Genomic DNA, 24,115 nt, shown 5'->3' with positions numbered 1-24,115 from the left:
GAGTTGAACAGGAATGTATGGGGAGCGTCTGCTCTGCTGTGGTGGTACACAATTACACAATGACTGATGTTTAAGTTAGACACACTGGGAATGACTGAAAGTCCTGAGTATGCTCCCCAGGGAAGGTGTCGAAACCATCGCTGGCTGAGTGAAGAGCTCATTACTGGCTGCTGGTGTGAGGAGACTCTGGTCTGATCACAACCATTCAATAGATTATTAAAAGCTTTGGAGTTTAACTTTTCATTCCATTAAAATGTGATCCTGGCAGAAAGAGAGTGCACACACACACACACACGCACGCACGCACGCAGTTTCCCAAAGTTGGAGTTGATTGTTGTCTAGTGAGCAGCCTCGTCAACATCAAACAACAGTAAATTAAGGGAACCTCGGCCCTCCTCATCCTCCCCCCTCCTTGTCCTCGTCCTCCTCCTCTCAAAGTTTAGTCAAACTGTTAAGTTTAAAGTTGCAGCTGAAGTCCACTGATTTGAAATTAAAGAGGCAGAACTGAATGTGGAGTCGTGTTCAAGGGAAGGGCTGTCAGCTGAACATATGGCTGTTGACTGAGTGGCCATCCAGTGGCCATATGCAATCATCTAACCATGTTCGTGGCCATCAAAAGATCCCAATTATGATTGGCTCCCCTATGATGTTGCCTGGATTTCTATTAAAAACCCACCTGAGCATGTGCCTTTGTCTCTCCACAGCCTGCTAAGATTAGTCCCATGTGTCTAGCACCCAAATCACGTCTGTCTTGTTCCTACTACACTAGACTGCCTACGGAGGGTTTCAGCAGCACTTCTGATCACACACCTGAGTGTTTGAGTGGGCAACAGGAAAGTTTCATCATCCCCTTCCTTAGGTAGCTCTCATAACTCCTAGCTCCCACTCAGCACCCTACTGGAGTGTAACTGCTGGCTGGATCCAGGCTGTCTATTGGCCATAACACACAAGGAAGGAAGGAAGGAAGGAAGGAAGGAAGGAAGGAAGGAAAACTGGGCTGAGAAGCAGATGGTTCTTTGTTCCAGCCCCACAGCAGATAAATTCTGGAAGGTGTTCTGGTAGAAGGGCGAGGTGCCATAGCACCTTCAGAGCACTGCTGAGGTAGCCTTGAGTAAAGTACCGAACCCACAAATGCTCATACTGGGGATTCATCCGGGAGGGACCAGTTGTGTCACCTGTTGTGACCCTTTCCCGTGACCCCAAGAGGAATAAAGTGGTCAAGGAGACGAGACGAGTAGAAAGAAAGAACCGTCTGGGAGCCACATCTTCCCTGCCTAAACAAAGACACCTCTAGACCATCTGAGCTACACCATAACTACAATATCATGTTTGTCTTGTTGTCTGACTCTTTGTACCAGTGGCGTGTTGTTCTCTGACATGTGACCAGCTGTAAATGTTGCCCCTCTTGCTAGTTTGGGTGTGAACTCATAGAGAACCACAGTCCGCTGAAGCATGAATGACCATCCTCACCTTCTGTAGGACACGTGTTGTCGTTGGCGCGAGGCAATGCACAAGCGTAAAGTGCCTTTAGTATGCTGACATGGTGCCATCGTGGTTGGTGTTGTAGATGTTGGGTTCCACGTAGCTGTGGTGTGTCAGCCTGCTCTCTGAGGCTGTCTGGGTTTCCTCTCATAAAACATACAGGTCAGACCGGTCCGCAGTGGACTCCCAGTAAAGGATACATCAAGATGACTGTCAGACGTGGGAGAGCCCCAGAAGTTAAAGTTCAGGGAGCAATGGGACATAAGGTGCCCAAAAGGCAGAACAACATGTCAGCGAAGTAAAGACAATAGAGGACTGTTGCTTTTGAACTTCAAAGTAGGGTGTTGATGAATCAGGAAGTTTGTTTTAGCAACTGGTCTGGTTTTGAAGGCTCCCAGGAACTATGCAGAAACTGAAATCAGCCCCGAGAACTTCCTGTTCCAGCCGGAGCGTTGTTATACGCAGGCTGAGATCACACACCTAATCAGGAGAAACACACGTGAGGTATTTTAATGCCTTCCTGTCATCAGGGATGAGCAGGAGAAACATCTCTAGATCTTACTGCCATGGGAACATCCCAGTCTGCTTTCACCTGCTGCCATTGCTTCAAATTAGCCATGATTAACTCACTAACGCAGAAGCTGATTTTTCTGGGCAAACATTTTAATTAAAAATGTTCCCTCTGCTGTTTGCATCTTGACATGCCATTAGTGCCAATTTAGCCTCCGTCTTCAAAGAGGCTAATGCTAACGAGAGGGCCAGATGGTGACGGGCAAACACCAGGAACCAAGCACACAAAGTGAAATAATCAAGTGTGTCCCCGTCAGTGGCGGAGCATCTTCAACAGTCCCTGCACAGCAGCAACAGCCAGACCTGAGTTCAGATGTTCAAGGCACTTCACTTCTCCTGGTTAGGGGTGTCTCCTGATCATGGCCCTGGATGTGGTGGCCGTGTCTGATGCTGCTGCTGCTGAGGTAGTCTAGGGAAGAGTTTTCTAGGTCAACCACGCTGACAACATGGTTTTGTCTCCGTGCATGTGTGTGTGCATGAGAGGAGAGACGGAGTCTTGCAGAACCAATTAGAGTGGATGAAAATGAACCTGTCAAAACTGATCCTCTAGAGCCACATCAAGAAAGTTGAGCAGCGTTTCTGAAGTTTGAAAAGTCAATTACACCTCTGGCATCCTGAGATGGAGCTGTGTGTGTGTGTGTGTGTGTGTGTGTGGTGTGTGTGTGTGTGTGTGTGTGTGTGTGAACGCCACCTGACCTAAACATCCTGTTGTTAGGATCATGTGACCAGAGAGGAGGCGAGTTGTAAAAAATGATGTTTGAGAGGCCAAAGAGGCATCTCTACATGTCCCCCAGCTCTCAGAACACTTCCTGTCCTCCACTGTCTTCCACTGTCCTCAGTACATCTCTGAAACCACCGAAGAGATAAAAACAAACTACAGTACTACTACTACTAAAGCAGTCGAAACTGTCACGTTTCAGATCGGTTCTGTGATAATAACAACAGCTATTACTGCTCTATTACAATTTAGACAGAAAAGAAAAGAAGGAAGTGTGTTTTGGACCTTAACACAATGCAGCACGCCTCAGCTACACGTGCACACCCACACTGCAGCCTCGTTCCTCAGGCCTCTCAGAGAGCCGATGTGGATTCGTGGCTGTGTGCTCACTCAAGTGATAATAAAGGACGGTGGACGTGCAAGGGGGGGCTTGGCACTTGGTGTAAACTCAGCGGGCACCTCCCACCCTCCGTCATGTGACCACTGTGTGCCATGACAAGCACGTTTGCTGGGTTGCAGTGTCTTCTTGGCATGAAGACGTGTAGCCGAAGCTTTGAACAATGACACACGGACGGGTGCATTTTAAAAAGACCACTGCTGAGCACCAAAGCTGAGCCTCCCTCCCAGACGTATGGGTGATGGCCTAATCTGGCAACTCATAAGCCGCAACCTTCCAAAGCAACTTTGGAATGATAAAGATCTGCATTGTCTCAAGTGAATTCACCATCTGTGGTAAACTGACAAGACCCCCTGGATCTTCAGTTCTACAATCTCTCTGCCCATACAGCAACACTTTTGGTGTTCTTATTTGCTACGTGTGAAGTTGTGAAACGTTAGCAGTCGCGAGGAGGCTCTCACCTGTTTTTGTTGTTGTCTTCTGATATCTCTTCTGGTTCCTCTCACTCTGATTCTGTTCAGTGGACGCGACTTCAACTCACCATAGTGACCACTGTCAACTGTTCTGACAGTTCTGAGCTTCAGGAGGGTGGAGCTTCCAAGGGCGGAGCTTCAAAGGTATAGCTTCAGGGGGCGAGGCTTCAGGAGAGCAGGGCTCCGGGATTGGGAGTGGAGCTACATGAGGGTGGAGCTACAGGAGGGCGGGGCTTTTTGAGGGTGGCACTCCACTGATCAAAGTCAGCATTCGGGAAATTGAGTCAGGAATCGGGTGGAGATGTACTCATAAACTAAAGGTGAAGAATAACACACACGTGCACATACATAAGACATAAGTGCACTCACACACAAACAGGTATGCATAGACAGAGACACACATTGTACATCAGTAATTTCAATAGTTGAATTAAGATGAAGGTTGAAACAAAACATTAAGGACGGTTAGGCCCACGAGAACTGGGACTTGTGTCACATGATCCAGGGCCATCATCACTTTAGTGACCACACGGCTGCCTTTTTTGATCAGTAGGTCCAATTATCAACCATCGAATGTCTCCTTCACATAGCAATTACACCAATGACAAGCTAACTTTATTAATAACCATGCATATGGAATGTTTAATATTACTACTACTACTGCTGCTACTACTGCTGCTATTACTATTAGTACTACTAATATTACTACTCCTACTAATACTATTACTACTATTAATAATACACATTACATTATTACATTAAAGACAAGACACAAATTGCAGCACAAATAAATCCTGAAATGAGATATACATTTCTTTCTGTTCTTCTGCTGTGTTAGGTTCTGCAGACACAAATATAGACCCCAAAAGCAGACACACACGATTGACAGGAGTTGGAGCAAGGGTTTGTTCACTGACTAGGTTTTCAAGACAGAAACCAAGAGGTGCAGGCTGCAGAAGAAACACAATCAAACAGGAGCGGGCTTGGTGGTACGAACAGGTGTCCGAGATGGGTGATCTTCGGGAGAAAGGAACGATCAGATGAGCTCAGGAAACAGGAATCATGAAGTGAAACTAGAATTAAAACTTCTAGGAGCCAGGGTGTAACACGGGGTGTTAACAAGGAACCGGCGAAGAATGAGACGTGGCCGAGGTTTATAAAAGTGACGACAGGTGTGGGTGATTGGCTGGAGATGGTTTCCAGGTGTGCGTTGATCGCCCGACGGGGGAAGAGTCTGGAAGCCGCTCTGCCCAGCCTAGAAATAAACAGACAGGGGGAAAAAAAGAGATGAGACACATGCGGGGAGGGGGAGAGGGAAACACTCAGGACTCCTAACATGCTGGGGGTTTTTAAGCTGTGTGTCACAGCTGCGGGCAATCGTGCCCGTGAGTTGCTTCACCCCGCACACCTGTTGTGCATCAGGACACTAATGAGCCCCCTTCTTAATCCCCGGAGGCACACCTGCTCCCTGCCAGATCGTTATTCGCGTTCAGATGACTTTCCAGCGTTTTCCTGTTTGTCTGCCTGCCCGGTTCCGACCTTGCCTCATCCTGACTATTCTGTTTTGCCTGCTCCCCGGTAAATTCTGTCTGCCTTCTGCCTGATCTCGACCTTGCCTGTCCCGGACTATTCTGTTCTGCTCGCTCCCTGGTGAATCCTGTCTGTTGTCTGTTTCTGACAATAAAGCGGTGTTCAGTCAAACTCTGGTGTCGCATTTGGGTTCTCATCTGGTCCGTGACAGCTGTGCTGAGGTCGAGGAGTTCTGGATATAGAAGAGCTCAGCAGGTCAAAGAGCTCTAGAGTTAGAGGACTTCTGGAGGTAGAGAAGTTCTGGATGTAAAAGACTTGAGGAGCTAAAAGAGCTCTGGTGATAGACTTTGATGCTAACCTCAAATGGTCATTGGTCGCTCAGCCTGTGGGCTGGGCTGAGAAGCAAATGGGTTGTAGCACCTGCAATATTCTGGCTACCCTGGTTCTAGCCCCAGGGTAGCAGAATATTGCAGGTGTTACTGAGACCTGGCTTCAGGAGGAGGAGTATGTTAGCTTAAATGAATCTACTCCTGCTATCTATCTTAATGATCATATTCCTTGTGGTACTGGCCGAAGAGGGGGGGTGGCAGCAATCTATCACTCCAAGTTATTAAATAATCCAGGACCAAAACATGGTTCCAGTTCATTTGACTCTTGGCATCACCCATCTGAACAGGAGGACAGAAAAGCCACTTTTGTTTGTAGTTGCATCGCTACCTATTCTCTCCTCTACCTGTCCTCCCCCTTCACCTCTCTCTACCCAGTTAGCCATCAGCAGGAAGGTCCCCCTATGAGTCTGGTCCTGCTCAAGGTTTCTTCCTGTTAAAGGGGAGTTTTTCCTTGCCACTGTTGCTTGTTGGGGGTCAGGCTCTGGGAATCTGTAAAGTGCCTAGAAACAATTTTGATTACGGTATAACAGACACTATATAAATAAAGATTGATTGGTTGGTTGGTAGATTACTTGATTGTATATTGGCCCCCTGCTGGGCCACATTCACAGTTCTTGTCTGAGTTCTCTGACTTCTTATCTGACTTGGTCCTCAGAACAGATAAAGTCATTATTATTGAAGACTTTAATATCCATGTAGACGTTGTAAATGACAGCTTTAGAAATGGCTTCATTTCATTACTTGAGTCAGTTGATTTCCTTCAACAGATAAATCAACCAACTCATACTCATAGCTTCAACCACACCCTAGATCTAGTTCTGATTTATGGTGTTGAGGTAGAACATGTGTCGGTGTTGAGGTAGAACATGTGTCTGTGTTCCCTCAGAACCCACTCCTGTCAGATCATTCTTTGATCAATTTTACATTTATGATTAGGATTCTTCTATGTTCAGAACGCAGTCTTACTATAACAGATGTCTTTCATATAATGCTGTAGCTAAGTCTAAGGAAGCAATCCCTGTGCTGATCCCAGGACCACTGTGTGTTTCCCCAGGGATCAGTCATTATAATCTTAGCCCTGCCGAGGTCAACTCTGTTGCTGAAGGTGCAGCACCCTCACTAAGAATCATGCTTGATTCTGTTGCGAGCCTGAAAAAGAAAATAGTAAATTAGAGGAGGTGTGCCCCTGGTATAATTCACACATTAAGACCTTCAAGCAGAAAGTGCGAAGACTAAAAAGGAAGTGGTATTCTTGTAAAATAGATGGCTCCTATTTAGCCTGGAAATACTGTCTGGCAGTTAACAAAAAGGCCCTCTATAAGGCTAGAACAGCTTATATTTCTTCTTTAATTGAAGAAAACCAGAATAACCCCAGATTTCTTTTCAGCACTGTTGCCAAATTGACCAAGAGTCCCAGTGTTTTAGATCCACATTTCCCTTCTTCCCTTAGTGGTGAAGACTTCATGAGATTCTTCACTGATAAAGTTCTAGCTATCAGAGAAAAAGCTAACCAGGCCATTCCAACAACTGGACCATCACCAGATGTGCTGACTGTGGGAACATACAGGGTCTCCAACGAGCCCTTAAACTCCTTCACCCCTATATATTTTTCTGAGACATCTTCGCTAATTCAGAAATCCAAGTCCACCACGTGTCTTTTAGATCTCATCCCAACACACCTGTTGAAGGATGTTTTACCAATGATAGGCGGTTCTACCCTGGACCAGATCAATTGTTCTTAAGTGACAGGTTATGTACCCCGGTCCTACAAGGTGGCAGTGATTAAACCGTTGCTTAAAAAAACATCACTGGATCCTGATGTGTTTGCAGATTATAGGCCTATATCCAACCTTGCTTTGCTCTAAAATTCTTGAGAAGGTGTTGGTGACCCAGTTACTGGAGCACCTGCAGAGGAACAGCCTTCTTGAGATGTTTCAGTCAGACTTTAGAGCTTAGCACAGCACAGAAACATCACTTATTAAAGTTATGAATGATCTTCTTATAGCTTCAGATCATGGACTGGTTTTTATGCTGGTTCTGCTGGACCTCAGTGCTGCTTTTGATACAGTTGATCACAGCATCCTGTTACAGAGACTGGAACATATGATTGGGATTAAAGGGACAGCACTAGACTGGTTTAGATCATATTTATTGAGTAGATACCAGTTTGCTCATGTCCATGGCGTTCCCTCTTCATACAGTAGGGTTAGCCATGGAGTTTCACAAGGTTCTGTACTTGGACCAATCCTTTTTACCTTGTACATGCTTCCATTAGGAAACATTATTCAGCAGCATGGAATAAATTTTCATTGTTATGCTGATGACACTCAGCTATATTTATCCATGAAACCAGAGGAGACAGAGAAGATAGTGAAGCTTCAGACCTGTCTCAAAGACATAAAGTCTTCGATGTCTTCAAATTTCCTTCTCCTTAACTCAGGAAAAGCTACGGTCATGGTGTTTGGTCCTGAACCTCTCACGGATAGATTAGATCCCATTAACACTCCAGATGGTATCTCTTAGGCATCTAGTCTCTCTTTGAGGAATCTTTGAGTAACTTTTGAGCAAACTGTCCTTTAAATCACACATTAAAATAGTCTCTAGAAGTGCCTTTTTTCACCTGAGAAACATTGCAAAGATCAGGAAACTACTGACGTGATGATGCTGAAAAGTTAGTCCATACATTTGTTACTTCCAGGCAGGACTACTGTAATTCTTTATTATCAGGGTGTCCAAACAACTCTTTAAGAAGCCTCCAGGTGAGTCTTTAAAGGTAGAATGTGGGGCCGTGCATTTAGCCATCAGGCCCCGCTGCTGTGGAACCAGCTCCATGTCCAGGTACGGGAGGCTGACTCCATCTCTACTTTTAAGATTAGACTTAAAACCTTCCTCTCTGAAAAAGCTTATCGTCACTAATTCTGTAGTTGCAGTTACGATCCCCTTCCCGTGGGCTCACCACCTGCAGGAGGGGCCAAGGGGGTCGGGTGCATTGTGTTTTGGGTAGCAGCCGGAGGCAGGGACCTTGGCGGTCTGATTCCCGGCTGCACAAACTGGCTCTAGGGACATGGAATGTCACCTCTCTGGTGGGAAAGGAGCCTGAGTTGGTGCGCGAGGTTGAGAAGTTCCGACTAGATATAGTTGGCCTCACCTCGACGCACGGCAAGGGCTCTGGAACCAGTCTTCTTGAGAGGGGTTGGACTCTCTACCACTCTGGAGTTGCCGATGGTGAGAGGCGACGAGCAGGGGTGGCAATTCTGGTTGCTCCCCAGCTCAGTGCCTGTGTATTGGAGTTTACCCCGGTGGATGAGAGGGTAGCCTCCCTTCGCCTTCGGGTGGGGGGACGGATCCTGACTGTTGTTTGTGCCTATGGTCCAAACAGCAGATCAGCGTATCCACCCGTTTTGGAGTCCTTAGAGGGAGTGCTGGAGAGTGCCCCTTCTGGGGGCTCCCTCGTCCTCCTGGGTGACTTCAATGCTCACGTTGGCAATGACAGTGTGACCTGGAGAGGTGTGATTGGGAAGAACGGCCCCCCTGATCTGAACCCGAGTGGTGTTTTGTTATTGGACTTCTGTGCTCGTCTCAGATTGTCCATAACGAACACCTTGTTCAGACATAAAGGCGTCCACATGTGCACTTGGCACCAGGACGCCTTAGGCCGCAGATCGATGATCGACTTTGTGGTTGTGTCATCGGATTTGCGGCCGCATGTTCTGGACACTCGGGTGAAGAGAGGGGCGGAGCTGTCAACTGATCACCACCTGGTGGTGAGTTGGCTCCGATGGTGGGGAAGGATGCCGGACAGACCTGGCAGGCCCAAACGTGTTGTGAGGGTCTGCTGGGAACGCCTGGCAGAGTCCCCTGTCAGAAGGAGCTTCAACCCACGCCTCCGGGAGAGCTTTGACCATGTCCCGGGGGAGGCGGGGGACATTGAGTCCGAGTGGACCGTGTTCCGTGCCTCCATTGTTGAGGCTGCTGACCGGTGCTGTGGCCGCAAGGTGGTTGGTGCCTGTCATGGCGGCAATGAGGGATGCCGTCAAGCTGAAGAAGGAGTCGTATCGGGCCTTACTGGCCTGTGGGACTCCTGAGGCAGCAGATGGGTACCGGCGTGCCAAGCGGAGTGCAGCTACGGCGGTTGCCGAGGCAAAGACTCGGGCATGGGAAGAGTTCGGTGAGGCCATGGAGAACGACTTTCGGACGGCCTCGAAAAGGTTCTGGACCACCATCCGGCATCTGAGGAGGGGGAAGCAGTGCACTGTCAACACTGTGTATAGTGGTGATGGTGTGCTGCTGACCTCAACTCGGGATGTTGTGGATCGGTGGAAGGAATACTTCGAGGACCTCCTCAATCCCACCAACACGCCTTCCAGTGAGGAAGTAGGGCCTGGGGACCTGGAGATGGGCTCTCGTATCTCCGGGGCTGAAGTTGCCGAGGTAGTTAAAAAACTCCTCGGTGGCAAGGCCCCGGGGGTGGATGAGATCCGCCCAGAGTCCCTTAAGGCTCTGGATGTTGTAGGGCTGTCGTGGTTGACTCGACTCTGCAACATCGCGTGGACATCGGGGGCAGTGCCGCTGGATTGGCAGACCGGGGTGGTAGTCCCTCTTTTTAAGAAGGGGGACCGGAGGGTGTGTTCCAACTATAGGGGGATCACACTCCTCAGCCTCCCTGGTAAGGTCTATTCAGGGGTACTGGAGAGGAGGGTCCGCCGGATAGTTGAACCTCAGATTCAGGAGGAGCAATGTGGTTTTCGTCCTGGGCGTGGAACAGTGGACCAGCTCTACACCCTCCGCAGGGTCTTCGAGGGTGCATGGGAGTTTGCCCAACCAGTCCACATGTGTTTTGTGGACTTGGAGAAGGCATTCGACCGTGTCCCTCGGGGGGTCCTGTGGGGGGTCCTCCGAGAGTATGGGGTGTCGGGCCCGCTGATACGGGCTGTCCGCTCCCTGTACGATCGGTGCCAGAGTTTGGTCCGAATTGCTGGCAGTAAGTCGAACTCGTTTCCGGTGAGGGTTGGCCTCCGCCAGGGCTGCCCTTTGTCACCGATTCTGTTCATAATCCCCGGGGAGACCCAGGACACGTTGGAGAGACTATGTCTCTCGGCTGGCCTGGGAACGCCTGGGGATCCCTCCGGATGAGCTGGAGGAGGTAGCTGGGGAGAGGGAAGTCTGGGCTTCTCTCCTTAGGCTGCTGCCCCCGCGACCCGACCCCGGATAAGCGGTAGAGAATGGATGGATGGACAGTTACGATCCTAGACAGAAAAACTATCATACTTAGGGGGTCGTCTAATTGTTAGGTTAACATCTTAGTTATGCTGCTAGGCTGTCGGGGTCCAGAAACATGATCCTCTCCTCTCCTCTCCTCCTCACCAAGTAGATCAGCGATGTTATTTCTTGTGTAGTTTTTCTGCTACTCCACCCGTATTCATCTACAGGTATCGCCGCCTTCAGCACGTAGGGCATTTAATGTAAACACCATCTGTAAAATATGTTTATAGCACAACCCGGTAATCGATTGTAAAATAACCGCCATACTGTATTTATTAAGTTATTATCCTCACTTGCTGCTTCTTTTGCACTTCTGGTTAGATGCTAAACTGCATTTTGTTGCTCTGTACCTGTACATGTGCAATAACAATAAAGTTGAATCTAATCTAATCTAATCTAGGGAAAGGATGGCCCCAATCCCCTCACTGGAAGTGTCAACCTCCACCACGAATTGACGGGCAGGATCCGGGAGCGTGAGGATGGGTGCTGTGGTGAACCGACGCTTTAGCTCTTGGGAAGCCGCTTCAGCCTCAGCAGACCAGCGAAACGGGAAGTGAGAGAGAGGAGGGGACCTGCTATCACGCTGAATCCTCTGATAAACCGCCTGTAAAAGTTGGCAAACCCCAGAAATTGCTGAACACTTCTATCAGGTGTGGGCCAATCGGCTACAGCGCTCATTTTAGCCAGGTCCATCTGAACCCTTCCAGGGGCTATGATAAAACCCAGGAAGGAGACAGTTTTGGCATGAAACTCACTCTTTTCTGCTTTGACAAACAGTTGGTTAGCAAGGAGACGTTGTAAAACGAGTTCTACGTGTTTCTTGTGAGTCTCTAAATCAGGGGAGAAAATCAAAATCTATGTAGACGTAAACGGAAATGGCTAAGAAGTCTAATGGCTAAGAAGTCTCTTAATACGTCATTAATCATGTCTTGGAAGACAGCTGGGGTGTTTGTGAGGCCAAATGGCATCACCAGGTATTCATAGTGACCGCTGTGGGTGTTAAAACCGGTTTTCCATTCGTCCCCCTCCCGAATGCAGACAAGGTGATAGGCGTTGCGCAGATCTAGTTTAGTGAAAATCTGCGCCTGTTGTAAATGGTCAAAGACCGTAGACATGAGGGGAAGAGGATATCGGTTCTTGATCGTGATGTCGTTGAGGGGGCTGTAGTCGATGCACGGGCGGAGGGTTCCATCCTTCTTTTGAACAAAAAAGAACCCAGCTCCGGCAGGAGATGAGGAAGGCCGAATCAAGCCGGCTTTCAGGAATGTATCAATGTAGTCCTTCATGGCCTGCCTCTTGGGCCCAGAGATTGCATATAGACGGACCTTGGGGATGGTAGCACCTGGCAGGAGCTCTATGGGGCAGTCATAGGGGCGATGAGGGGGAAGAGCTGTGGCCCTGGTCTTACTAAAAACCTCCGCTAGGTGGTGGTAACAGCTCGGCACTGTAGTTAAGTCTATGGCTTCTGAATTTGTGGCAGATTGAATAAAAGCATCCTTTTTCAGAGTCAAAGCATGAATCTTAGGCCATGGGGCCCGGCAATGATTTTCACAATCCTTCCCCCATTCAATTATGTCTCCAGTACGCCAATTGATGTGAGGATTGTGGCGCACCAGCCGCGGGATTCCGAGAATTAGAGGATGTTGAACAGAGTTAATCAGATAAAGTCTTATGTGCTCCCTATGATCGCTGACATGAACAGTCACTGGCTCTGTGATATGGGAAATGTCAAAAAGTTTGCTCCCATTGAGCGCACTCGCTTTGAGGGGCTGACTCAGGGGTTCGACTCGGAGTCCCATCTCCCGAGCCAAGCCTCAGTCGATAAGACTCTCGTCAGCCCTTGAGTCAATTAAAACTCCGAAAGTAAAGTCTCTGCGGCGGTGCGAAAGTCTTACTTGAGTTAATTGTCTGGACGTATGGGTGTAGGCTGTGAAGTGACTCACCCTCAGGTTTGCCTTGACGGGGCAGTCAGCAACGAGATGGCCCTGCGTGCCGCAGTAGAAACATCGGCCCTTCGGGGAACGCCACTCCCGCTCCTCCTGGGAGAGGCGGGCCCTTCCCAGCTGCATCGGTTCCTCCTCCTGTTGGGGTGCGGGTCGAGGGGGTTGATCGGGGGGAAGTCGATGAGGTCCGGCGTGCCAGGGAACCACAGAAGAACTGAATGCAGAAGCTGGGATGTAACTGGTCCCTCACCGCTGCTTCCACTCTTGCAATCTGTTGTCGGTGCGGATGGCGAGGGCTATGAGTGAGTCGAGGTCCGGGGGTAGGTCCAAAGGGATGAGAAGATCCTGGATTGGGTCTGAGAGACCCTTCAGAAAAGTGTCATACAGGGCCGTGGCATTCCAACCGCTCTCCGTCGCCAGGGTACGAAAGCGGATGGCGTAGTCACAGATCGAGTCCCCTCCCTGTTTCAGTCTGCTTAGCTCTCGAGCCTTCTCCCTGTCTGTTGCCACAGGGTCAAAGACGGCTCTAAGAGCCTCAGCGAACCTCTCCGACGTGGCACATATGACGGAACTCCTGGCCCACTCCGTCGTGGCCCATGTCCGGGCTCTGCCCATGAGGTGTGAAATCATAACTGCCACCCTGGACCTTTCTGAGGGGAAGTCAAAGGGTGAATGTTCAAAATGAAGTTTGCATTCAGTGACGAATGACCTACTCTGTCCTGGGTCTCCAGAATATTGTTCCGGGGAAGCCAGTCTGGTGCACACGCCAGCGGGAGTGGCTAAGGGGAAGGGCTCTCAGCCCAGGTCCAAACAGACTGAGCTAGCACCTTCCCCTGGACACAGGTGGGTAAACATTTTAAACAAACCTTCTGCTCCTGCTGTATGTCCATAGTGCACCAAGCGTACCTTCATGCCTAAATTTGATGCCACTTTTGGACTGTGGAAGGAGAAAAGTTCCTGGTTAATGTTCCGAGACCTTAAATAGTTCATTTCTCAAGTTTGAGATTCTGACTTACTGATTTCAGTAACATCTTTGTTACTTCCAGGGTGGCCCTTTTGCTAATGATCACTGCGTCTACCAGCTAGTTTATATAGTATTCTGTAAAACTCAAAAATGGCTGGACAGAAATGATGAGCTTGGTTGTACACAAATATCCTCCAGGCTCTCCATAGATTACAGCTCTTGAGGCAGTAAAAGGAGCTGCTATTCCAAATTCAGGACCCCTGGTGGGAGAAGGTCACTTCACAACTAAATAGCTCTTCATCTTCTGCCCGTCTAATGTTACAGTTGAAGTACTTCACAGAATATCTTCCAACAAGGCCAAACCAGCAAAGATCTCTCCTGGCATTCATGAAGCTAGCAAACCTTGCCCAAACTTTCTGGTCATGCTGGGGGCTAACATGAATCTAGAAGAATATCATAAGATCTCAGTATGGTGAGCACTCCGCGTCCTGTCCCCTTAAACCAGTCTGAACTCAGTAAAAAGAAGCTAAATGTTTTAGCATCTGCCAGTCAGATTGACCTCAGACATGTCCTTCTACACTGTAAATTGTTTGTGTCATCCTGTGAGTTGGAAGAGATAAACTCCATCCATGCATGCATCCATCCATCCATCCATCTTCCGCCGCTTATCCGGGGTTGGATCGCGGGGGCAGCAGCCTAAGCAGAGAGGTCCAGACTTCCCTCTCCCCAGCTACTTCTTCCAGCTCGTCCGGGGGAAGCCCCAGTCGTTCCCAGACCAGTCGGGAGACATAGTCTCTCCAACGTGTCCTTGGTCTTTCCAGGGGCCTCCTACAGAAGGGATATGCCCTGAACACCTCACCAGGGAGGCGTCCAGGGGGCATCCTCATATGTTGATGTCGTCGCAACAACTCCAACCGTTTAGGTGGGGACATCACAATTCTCTTGTCCCGTCTAGCTGGACTGTTGCACCACCGTAAATGTACAGATACAAGATCATTGACGCGACATTTGGTTGAGAAACACACAAGGTGGGGGATGTTTGGTATGTTTTCTATTGGGGCTTTGAAATGTTCCTGTACCCTCCCTTTGATCTGTGCCTCCATACCACCGTGTCTCTGGGATCTTGAGACAATTCCTTGGACTTCACAACCAGGTTTTAGCTCCGACATGTTCCGACAGGTGTACATTTTCACCTTTTGTCCAATCAGCCGGATTCACTGCAGATGGACTTCAGTCCAGGTGTAGAAACATCTGAAGCACAATGAGAGGAACCAGAATGCTACTGAGCTCAAGCGTGTCATAGAAAAGGCTGTGAATACTTCCGTACGTGTGTCAGTCATTTACAAAAGTTTCAAGCTAATTTGTTCAACTCTGAAAGCAGAAATCAGTCCCAAATCAGTTCCATGCAACGACTGCTTGCAGAGGCTCCTTTTATTCTGTTCTCATTGAGTTTCACCCTGTACATGCTTCCCTCAGGGAACATTATTATTATTATCATTAGCAGCATGGGATAAATTTTCATTGTTATGCCGATGACACTCAGCTTTATTTATCCATGAAACCAGAGGTGACAGAGAAGTTAGTGAAGCTTCAGACCTGTCTTAAAGACATAAAGTCCTGGATGTCTTCAAATTTCCTCCTCCTTAACTCAGGAAAAACTGAGGTCATGGTGTTTGGTCCTGAACCTCTCAGGAATAGATTAGATCACATGATCACCCTAGATGGTATCTCATTGACATTTAGTCTCTCTGTGAGGAATCTTGGAGTAACTTTTGATCAAAACCTCTCCTTCAACTCACACATTAAAATAGTCTCTACAAGTGCCTTTTTTCACCTGAGGAACATCTCAAAGATCAGTAAACTACTGATCCACCATGATGCTAAAAAGTTAGTCCATGCATTTGTTACTTCCAGGCTGGACTATTGTAATTCTTTATTATCAGGGTGTCCAAATTCCTCTTTAAGAAGCCTCCAGTTGATCCAAAATGCTGCAGCCAGAGTTCTGACAGGTATTGACAAAAGAGATCACATTACTCCTGTACTGGTGTCTCTTCATTGGCTGCCCGTTAAATTTAGAATATATTTTAAAACCCTTCTTTTGACCTACAAGGTCCTCAGAGGCCTAGCTCCATCCTACTTGGAGGAGCTAGTGACACCTTACCAGCCTAATAGACCGCTCCGCTCTCAGAATGCTGGTGTAGTTGTGGTCCCCAGAGTTTCTAGGGGTAGAATGGGGGGCCGAGCATTTAGCTACCAGGCCCCCCTGCTATGGAACCAGCTCCCTGTCCAGGTACGGGAGGCTGACACGTCTACTTTTAAGATTAGGCTTAAAACCTACCTCTTTGAAAAATTGTTATAATTATTGTTACTAATTCTGTAGTTCCAGTTATTATCATAGACAGACAATTTATCATACTTAGGGGGTCGTCTAATCATTAGGTTAACATCTTAGCTATGCTGATATGGCCAAGGCTGCCGGGGGTCCAGAACATGATCACCTGACAGGCCTCTGTACCCACACTGGGTCATGGTTTCCTCTCCTCTCCTCTCCTCCTCCTCTCCTCCTCTCCTCTCCTCTCCTCTCCTCTCCTCTCCTCTTCCTCTACCTCTCCCGATCTCTCTCCTCTCTATCTACTTCCCCTCTCCTATATATTCTATCCTCTACCTATCCTCCCCCCTCTCCTCTCTCTACCCAGCCGGCCATCAGCAGGAGGGTCCCCCTACATGAGCCTGCTCAAGGTTTCTTCCTGTTAAAGGTGAGTTTTTCCTTGAGACTGTTGCTTGTCTGGGGTTAGGCCCTGGGATTCTGGAAAGCGCCTTGAAACAATTTTGATTGTAAAAGACGCTATATAAATAAAGATTGATTGATTGAGTTTCCGCACCAGCTGAAGACGCTGGAGGTGCAGGAACAAGCAGATGGAGACAGAAACCTTGAGGCTGAAGATACTGAGTGAGAACACGAAGAGACAAGCTGGAGGTCGTCCTCATGCTAACGTATCCAGGCTTCCTGTGAATACACATCATGTCCTGAGGGATTTCTAATGTAATTATTGGAATGTGGCTCCTACAGCTCTGCACAAGATGTGCAGAACAAATGACAGTCAGGGCTGCAGTGGCCAGTGAAGACCTCCTGGACACGAACCTGCTTCTATCACAGAGACGACACAGGAGCCTCTGACTCCAACAAAAGGGAAGAACCAAGAAGACAAGAAATAAGATGGAGAAGAGGCAAGAATGTGGTGAAGAAGCGTGGTCCACTGGTCACAGATAAGAATTTATTTAACAGCGAATAAAGCGTCAGACCCAAAAAAGCCAGGTTCAGACAACAACACTGAGCACATCCTACATTTCCAGAGGCCCCCAGAACAACAACAAAGTCAACGTTGCCACTGTTAAGGTTTTCCTTTCTGTTTTATTGTTTTTTTCAAATGCAAAAGTGGCAAAAACACGATACCGTATGAATACTTTTAGTCAGCTAAAAATACTTTACATTCAGAATCACCTGCTGTTGTTGAAACGTGAAGGATTTTACCAAGGACACACATTATTAACATCCCTTTAAAAGGCTTCACAGTTCTGCTTTTAGGTTCGCCCTGTCAATCATCTCACAGTACACAGTAGCTGCCTCATTCTGGAACCAAAGGCTTCATCTGCAGATTGTCTGGGTAGCAGTTCTTCTTCTTTATGCATGCTGCAACAAATAAAAGGGAAAATCACCGCACATTTTCAAAACAACAACGTGAAGCGGAAGATCGTCAAACCGAGACGTCTAGAAGCTGGGACAAAAGGATAGGAGAGGAGAGGAGAGGAAGCCATGACCCAGTGGGGTGACAGAGGCCTGTCAGGTGATAGAAGACATCTGCCCCTCTTTTACTCTTCTGTGGTTTAACCCTTCATCTCTTTGAATGAAGGAAACCTGCATTTCTGTGGGATGAAGCTGATCCCTCCTGGTCGGTGTCCTCACACACCTCCAGCAGCTCATCGGGGGAAGAGTTCAGAATAAATAAGACTTCCTGTGCAAATGCTGTGTTTTTAGATGAAACATGGAGGACCACACACATGCATTCGTCTTTGAGGACATCATAGCGTCCATTGTGAACTTCAGGGTTTAGGCTTCATCCAAACTCTGAAGCAGGTCTTCTGGGCCTGCAGAACAAGGCCCTTGAGGTGGAGGCAGTCTTCCCTCAGCACCAGTTTCACATATGGGTGCACAAGGTGAGCTGTCTCTCTGCGTTGCACCCAACTCATTTGGCTTTTGTTGCTGCGAATAATTCCTCACGTGTAGGTGCATGTGCATGCTCACGCCTCCCAGTGTCTGCAGATGTGCCGGTGAGTCGTCGGCATCTCTTCCTCGTTCTGCCCATTTAGAAACATTAAGACATCAAGCAGCACGATGAATGTTCACGTGGCGGCGCAGCGCGAGTGAAATGGGACTAAACTACAGCCGCAGGGAACATTCATACATAATGTCGGAGAGCAGGCGGATCAAAGTGTGACGTTCTCTTGTTATGCCGAGCACATTCCGAACGCCTCGTTCAAAAACTGGAACACAGAGTGATCAATAAAAGATGGAGGAGCTGTGGAACACAGGCGCTCTGTCATGACATGACAAACAACTTGGGTCTGGCTCTCATTCAACACCACTGTTGTTGCTTCCGTGAATTAAATGCATGGTCAAAGATGATGGTCGCGAAAACACTTCAAAAGCAACATTTTGCTGACAGAGCCGCCGACCTTTGACCTTTCAGGATGTGTTAAAGCGTCATTAGCCTGTCGTCCCAACGTTGCGACTGTGACCTGAGCAACTTTTTTGGTGATTAAATCCCTCTTGGACTTCCTGACTTCCTGCCCCCTCACACCGATCAGCTGATTAACTTCAGGATTAACAACCACCATGCAGACAAACGGAGGAAAAACACACCAGAGGGAATATTTACAGCAAAACAGGAATTGGCACCTAAATTTGAGGTCCATTTTAAAAGCATATTGCCAATGTGGAAATTTACATAAAAAGCTTTTTATGACAAAGGAGATAAAGCAGGACGAGAAGAGTAATTACAACTTGATAAAAGGTCTCATCTGGAGGATCAGTGATGTACTAGCAGGTTCAAAATCAAGAAGAGGACTGGACAGAAAGAGACATGTCTGAGGAGACCAGGAGTGTAACACCTGCGCAGTGTCAAGACGCTGGAGGACAGACCAGGGCAGAGGTCTTCTATGCAGCCTCTCGACCAGTTAGGAGGCTTGTGAGGGCTGTAATGAGGCCCAGGAGAGGAGTGTCGACCTGTTTGACACCCATGGTCCCCCCGGCTGTCAGGTCTGCGTCCTCTGAGACCATTCTGAGACAAATATATCTTTGAAGGGTGAAGATGAGGGACACTTCTTTTGCAGTCTGGCTGGTGGGGCAGTGACTGTCCTGGCAACACCGTCCACAGACTGGGGGGGGGGGGGGGTGGTCAGGGTGTCTCTGTCCACCGCTGAGGCTCTGGGCAGTCAGAGAGGACACACGCACACACACACATGCGCACACACACACACACGCACACAAATACATACTGTATTTACATGTGTTGAACCCCCCCTCAGGCATCCTCCTCTCTAGGTAAATGGAGGAGTTTCAAGGTGATCCTCTTCTGGTTAGATTATCATGTTGTCCTGGGGTTTGGCAGGTCGATGACGATAGGGGGGTTCATGGGGAGGAAGTTGACGGTGCAGGCTGAAGCGTTGACAAACGTCGTAGTGCCGTCGGTCATCATGCCATACCCTGCACAGCACCAGAGACCCCCCCCAAGGAATGATCAACACACATGAATACTTTCATTATTCTACTGCTGTCAGAAGGTGGAATGAGAGTGTGAAAGAGGAGGGGGAGGAGAAGAAGGAGGACTGTGATAGGGATAGTGCCGACCTGTAAGGTGTCACCTGTTTATACAAAGAAAGCATCAGTAAAGGCTCGGTATCATATGAAATGAGCACTGAGGGTGGACAGGCTAGGAGAACATGTATACAGGAGTGTGTCAGGACACCTGTGACATTCATGTCCCATCCCTGGTTTCATAGGTCAAATGTGGGTGGTCTGAAATTGAGCTGCTGTTTTAGTTGGCTCTATTTCTGACTCGATCGGTGTCGTGGCTCCTTTCACATGCAGAATTCAAAAATAGCAAACCCATCGTGGTGCAGGTCTGTCCCATTAGTACTCAGGCTAATGAAGAGCTCTGAGTCTTCTGCTCTGAGAGGATCCTGATCTAGTTTCTAATCTGGCTCTCTCTAATGGGCCGCTGCGGTGTCTGTGGCTCAGAGCTGACCTGATAACACCAAAAAAGTAGTCCCTCAGCCCATAGAGGTGATCTCTGTGCCCTGGCTGGCTTGAATGAGTCCTGCTGGGAGGCAGCAGTTCAAGTTTTTCTATAATAGACAATCAGCATATTGTCTTCAAGATGGTATTTTAGTCTTTGTCAGTGCTCTAATGTGTGGCTCCAAATATCCTGCTTAAAAGTGAATTCTTCTTCTTTTATAGGCTTCAGTAGAGCAAAATGTTCTGAAACGTGGCTGCATGCTGGTGCAGAAACAGCATCATGGTCTGATACTGCTGGACAGGACAGGACAGGACAGGACAGGACAGGACAGGACAGGACAGGACAGGACAGGACAGGACAGGACAGGACAGGGCAGGACTGGCCCGGTATTAAAAAGGCTTTGACCATCCCATAATAAAGTCTTTACCTTCATGAATGTGTCCAAACACGTGGACCTTGGGCTGGACTCTCCTCTGAACTGTGTTCAGCAGCTCCATGCATCCAACCCGCTGCATCTTCTTCGGGACCCAGTCCAGGAATCCTGCGTGAGACGGGACATGAGCAAGGCAGTGACGCTCCACAGAGGAGGATTGGTACACTTGACTTCCACTGCAGGAAGACTGAAGCAGCCCTGATTTTGTCTGATTGAGACATGCGATTCTCTGTGCTAACGCTCATCTCTCTCCAGAGTGATACATCACGTTTAGACTGACACTCTTTGTTGCAGACTGGTCGTCTAACAGCAAACTGCACATCGCAGCACAAAGACGGGAAAAATAACGATCAATCACGCACGCCCAGTGTGCGTGACAGGGATGAAGCGTGGCTGCTTGGTGCGCATGCACATATAGCCACTGCTGAGTCAATAAAATAAAAAAGGAATTTGTGCCTCCATCTTCCCTCTGATCTGTCACTCAGCCCAGAAAGCCGGGAAGCACAGGAAAAAGCAGCAAAATGGCGTTATCTTCAAGCGTCTTGTGTCCAACCAACCGCAGAAAGAGGAGGGTGACATGAAGATTGTGTGATTGATGAACAAATTAAATGAGTTGATGAAGAATAGATGTTAATGCTCTAAACTGGCCTCCACAAAAGACATTGTTGGACATAAAAAAGGCGACGGTCACCTTTGGACCGTAAAATTTGTAGGGCAATGTGGCATGTCAGGACTGAGGAGCTTGAACATGAGAAGCTCTAACGTGAAGGAGCTCTAACGTAAGGAGCTCTAACGTGAAGGATCTTTAACTTAAAGGAGCTCTAATGTGAAGTAGCTCTAACTTAAAGGAGCTGTAACATGAAGCAGCTCTAACACGAAGGAACTCTAACGTGATGGAGCTCTAACGTGAAGGAGCTGTAACTTAAAGGAGCTCTTACTTAAAATGGCTCTAAATTAAAGGAGCTGTAATGTGAAGGAGCTCTAACTTAAAGTAGTTATAACACGAAGGAGCTTGAACTTAAATGAGCTCAAACGCAAGGAGCTCTAACTTAAAGGAGCTTTAATGTGAAGTAGCGCTAAAGTAAGGAGCTCTAACTTAAAGGAGCTGAACACGAAGGAGCTCTAACTTAAAGGAGCTCAAACGCAAGGGGCTCTAACTTATGGAGCTCTAACGTGAAGAAACTCTAAGGTGAAGGAGCTCTAACTTAAAGGAGCTCAAACGAAAGGGGCTCTAATGTGAAGGAGCACTAACTTAAAGGAGCTCCAGCTTAAAAGAGCTCTAACATGAATGAGCTCTAAGTTGAAGGGGCTCTAACTTAAAGGAGCGCTAACTTAAGCAGCTGTAACGTGAAGGAGCTCTAACTTAAAGGAGCTCTAACGTGAAGTAGCTCTAACATGAAGGAGCTCTAACATAAGGAGCTCTAACTTAAAGGCGCTCTAACGTGAAGTAGCTCTAACATGAAGGAGCTCTAACATAAGGAGCGCTAACTTAAAAGAGCTCTAATTTGAAAGAGCTCTAATGTGAAGGAGCTTTAACATAAGGAGCTCTAACTTAAAAGAGCTCTAATATGACGGACCTCTAACGTAATCGGCAGGTCCTCCCAGTCTTGTAGTCCTCATGGGCAGAGAAGAGCAGAAGATGAATGTAGTTCTGGAACTATTCCTCCCGTTCACACTGTTCTTGTAAATAATCCGCTCCGACTCAATCTGTCAAGTGTTTCTGCTGTTAGCTCAGTTAGCTGTAACTACATAGGTGCCTAAGGAGATTATGGCTGTGTGGAGAGAAACTAGCAGCTCCGGCTCTTGTCTTTGGGCTACTTGGCTCTAATGTGCTGCCTGTTTCACAGCTGCTGTTGCCGGCTCCCAGCCCATTTTCCTCTTCCTGCATCAGCTTCTCTCTCAGCCGGAGAAAGAGCCCATATTTTCCTCTCTAGATGGTGCGCTGCTGCTTTATTGCACCTAATAAAATCTTAGTTGCACTCTGAAAACACATATCGTATTTTTCTCCCTCATTTTTATTCATCATTTGTTTTTTCCCCATTTTTAAAAACACAGTAAATCAAAGATGGCCCATAGCACTTTTAGTGTGTGTGTGTTTGTGTGTGTGTGTGAGTGTGTGTGTGGGTGATGCATTGTAGCAGTTCCATATGCGAGTGTCTTACGAGCAGATAGCTTGAGACACTTGGCTGAGCTGAGTGGAAAATAAACGTTTGCAGGAAAGACACAGACACCAGAAATCAATCACACACACTCTTCTAAACACCACAGCTGCGGTGGGAGATGAGGTGTGAATGTGTGTGCGCGTGTGTGTCTGTGAGAGAGAGGCTTGTGGGGACAGTGGCTCTGATATCTTCTGAACCAGCATCTACCTTTATGTCTTTACATAAAAAGTGTGATGAATGTCAAATGAGGACTCCGGGCCCCATCAGAGGCTGCTGGCTGTGTTCTGGCCCTGCAGGCTTCCAGCATATGCACTTTTTTAATGTCTCACCTGTCTTCACCCGCCTCGTTTTCAGGAGATGTTCACTTTCAGCTTCTATGGTTCTTCACGCTTCCCTCCTTTTTCTGCGCTTTCAACAATCACCCGAACGTGCACATGTGGATGGTCGGTGCACGGTGGAGATGTAATGCTCCAAGAACTCACATCATTAAAGGGATGTGCACAGCATCAGTACATGTGTTCATATGGGCTTATGCATATTAACACATGCACACACGTGTGTGTGTGTGTGTGTGTGTGAGTGAGACAGGGAGAGACAAGGTGGGTGTTTCTCACCCAGTGGGGGGCAGTGTGTGACTAAGATGTCCGTGTTGTCTGGAATCTGGTTCCACTTGTCCAGCAGAGCCTGACCCCGGGGCAGGTTGAAGCCCCAGCCGTAGTACCAGGGCTGCCTGCACAGACACAGAAGACAGAACAAAAACATGTTCATAAAATTCTTTGATCACTTGACGGACATATCAAGGAATAATGAAGTATGAAGCAGACTCAGTTTGTGCTAATGCTAATGCTAAACATCGCCTGATGCTTCATGAGGCAGAAGCAGAAACCTGTTGGATCCCAGTAGAGATGTGAAATCAGACCCCCCGTCCTGTGTGCACCATACAGAAACGAGCCATTTTAAGTCTAATTATGAGGTGTGGCAGCTTATCAAGGGAAGTGGTCTCCTTGATCTCAGTCATAGACTGGAATGGCTCATGGCAGGAGGACCCCAGTGGAGGAAAAAAGCAGGAATGAGAAAAGAAGAGGGATGTCTTTGTGGCACTAATTCCTGTCCCCTTACTTTGATAGTCCTGACCATGAGTGACACAGAAGAAATTAACATGTCACTTACAATCTGTTCCTCCATCCATCTTTCTCTCCAGCACACGTACGTGCTGCTGTTTACAGCTGCCTGATGTTCTCGGCGGACCACTGCTGTTTCCTGCTGGAGAACATTGCAGATTTTCCAAGGATGTCCATAGTTTGTGTGTCCTTCAAAGGCTGGAGCGGTGAGGCGGCGGTCAGCAGGAGTGCAGGAGGCAGAGCGCCTCGATTTCAGCAGCCAATTAAAAATCCCATCACTTCCTGAACTTCTGAGCCTGAACATCTCTGAGGGAACATCTGAAGTCTCAATCATTGATAGAGTGAATATTAAAACCTCCAGACCGGCCTCAGCCA

The 24,115-nt window shown here is 47.9% G+C and overlaps 1 protein-coding gene across 5 annotated transcripts in view; it reads right to left on the bottom strand.

Annotated features, from left to right (window-relative positions):
* Window positions 1-4,240: 4,240 nt before the first annotated feature.
* Window positions 4,241-24,115, bottom strand: part of mpped1 (metallophosphoesterase domain containing 1) — a 48,530-nt gene continuing 28,655 nt past the window's right edge. The window contains exons 5-8 of one of the 5 annotated variants that reach the window (XR_008948357.1): window positions 23,234-23,349; window positions 20,452-20,565; window positions 19,285-19,492; window positions 4,241-4,895 (exon numbers count right to left, since the gene is read on the bottom strand). Coding sequence is in view for 1 of the 5 variants with exons in the window: in XM_057023131.1 (XP_056879111.1) it covers window positions 19,374-19,492; window positions 20,452-20,565; window positions 23,234-23,349 (349 nt within the window). In the remaining 4 variants the exon portion in view is untranslated. Of the gene's footprint in view, window positions 4,896-16,981; window positions 19,493-20,451; window positions 20,566-23,233; window positions 23,350-24,115 lie in introns of those variants that run through there. The other 4 variants (XR_008948358.1, XR_008948355.1, XR_008948356.1 and 1 more) reach the window with 4 other exon arrangements.

This window comes from Takifugu flavidus, chromosome 22 (assembly GCF_003711565.1).
Source record: "Takifugu flavidus isolate HTHZ2018 chromosome 22, ASM371156v2, whole genome shotgun sequence".
In the NCBI taxonomy this organism is placed as follows: domain Eukaryota; kingdom Metazoa; phylum Chordata; class Actinopteri; order Tetraodontiformes; family Tetraodontidae; genus Takifugu; species Takifugu flavidus.
Note: the sequence above shows the minus strand (reverse complement) of the source record. Positions and strands in the feature narration are given on the sequence as shown.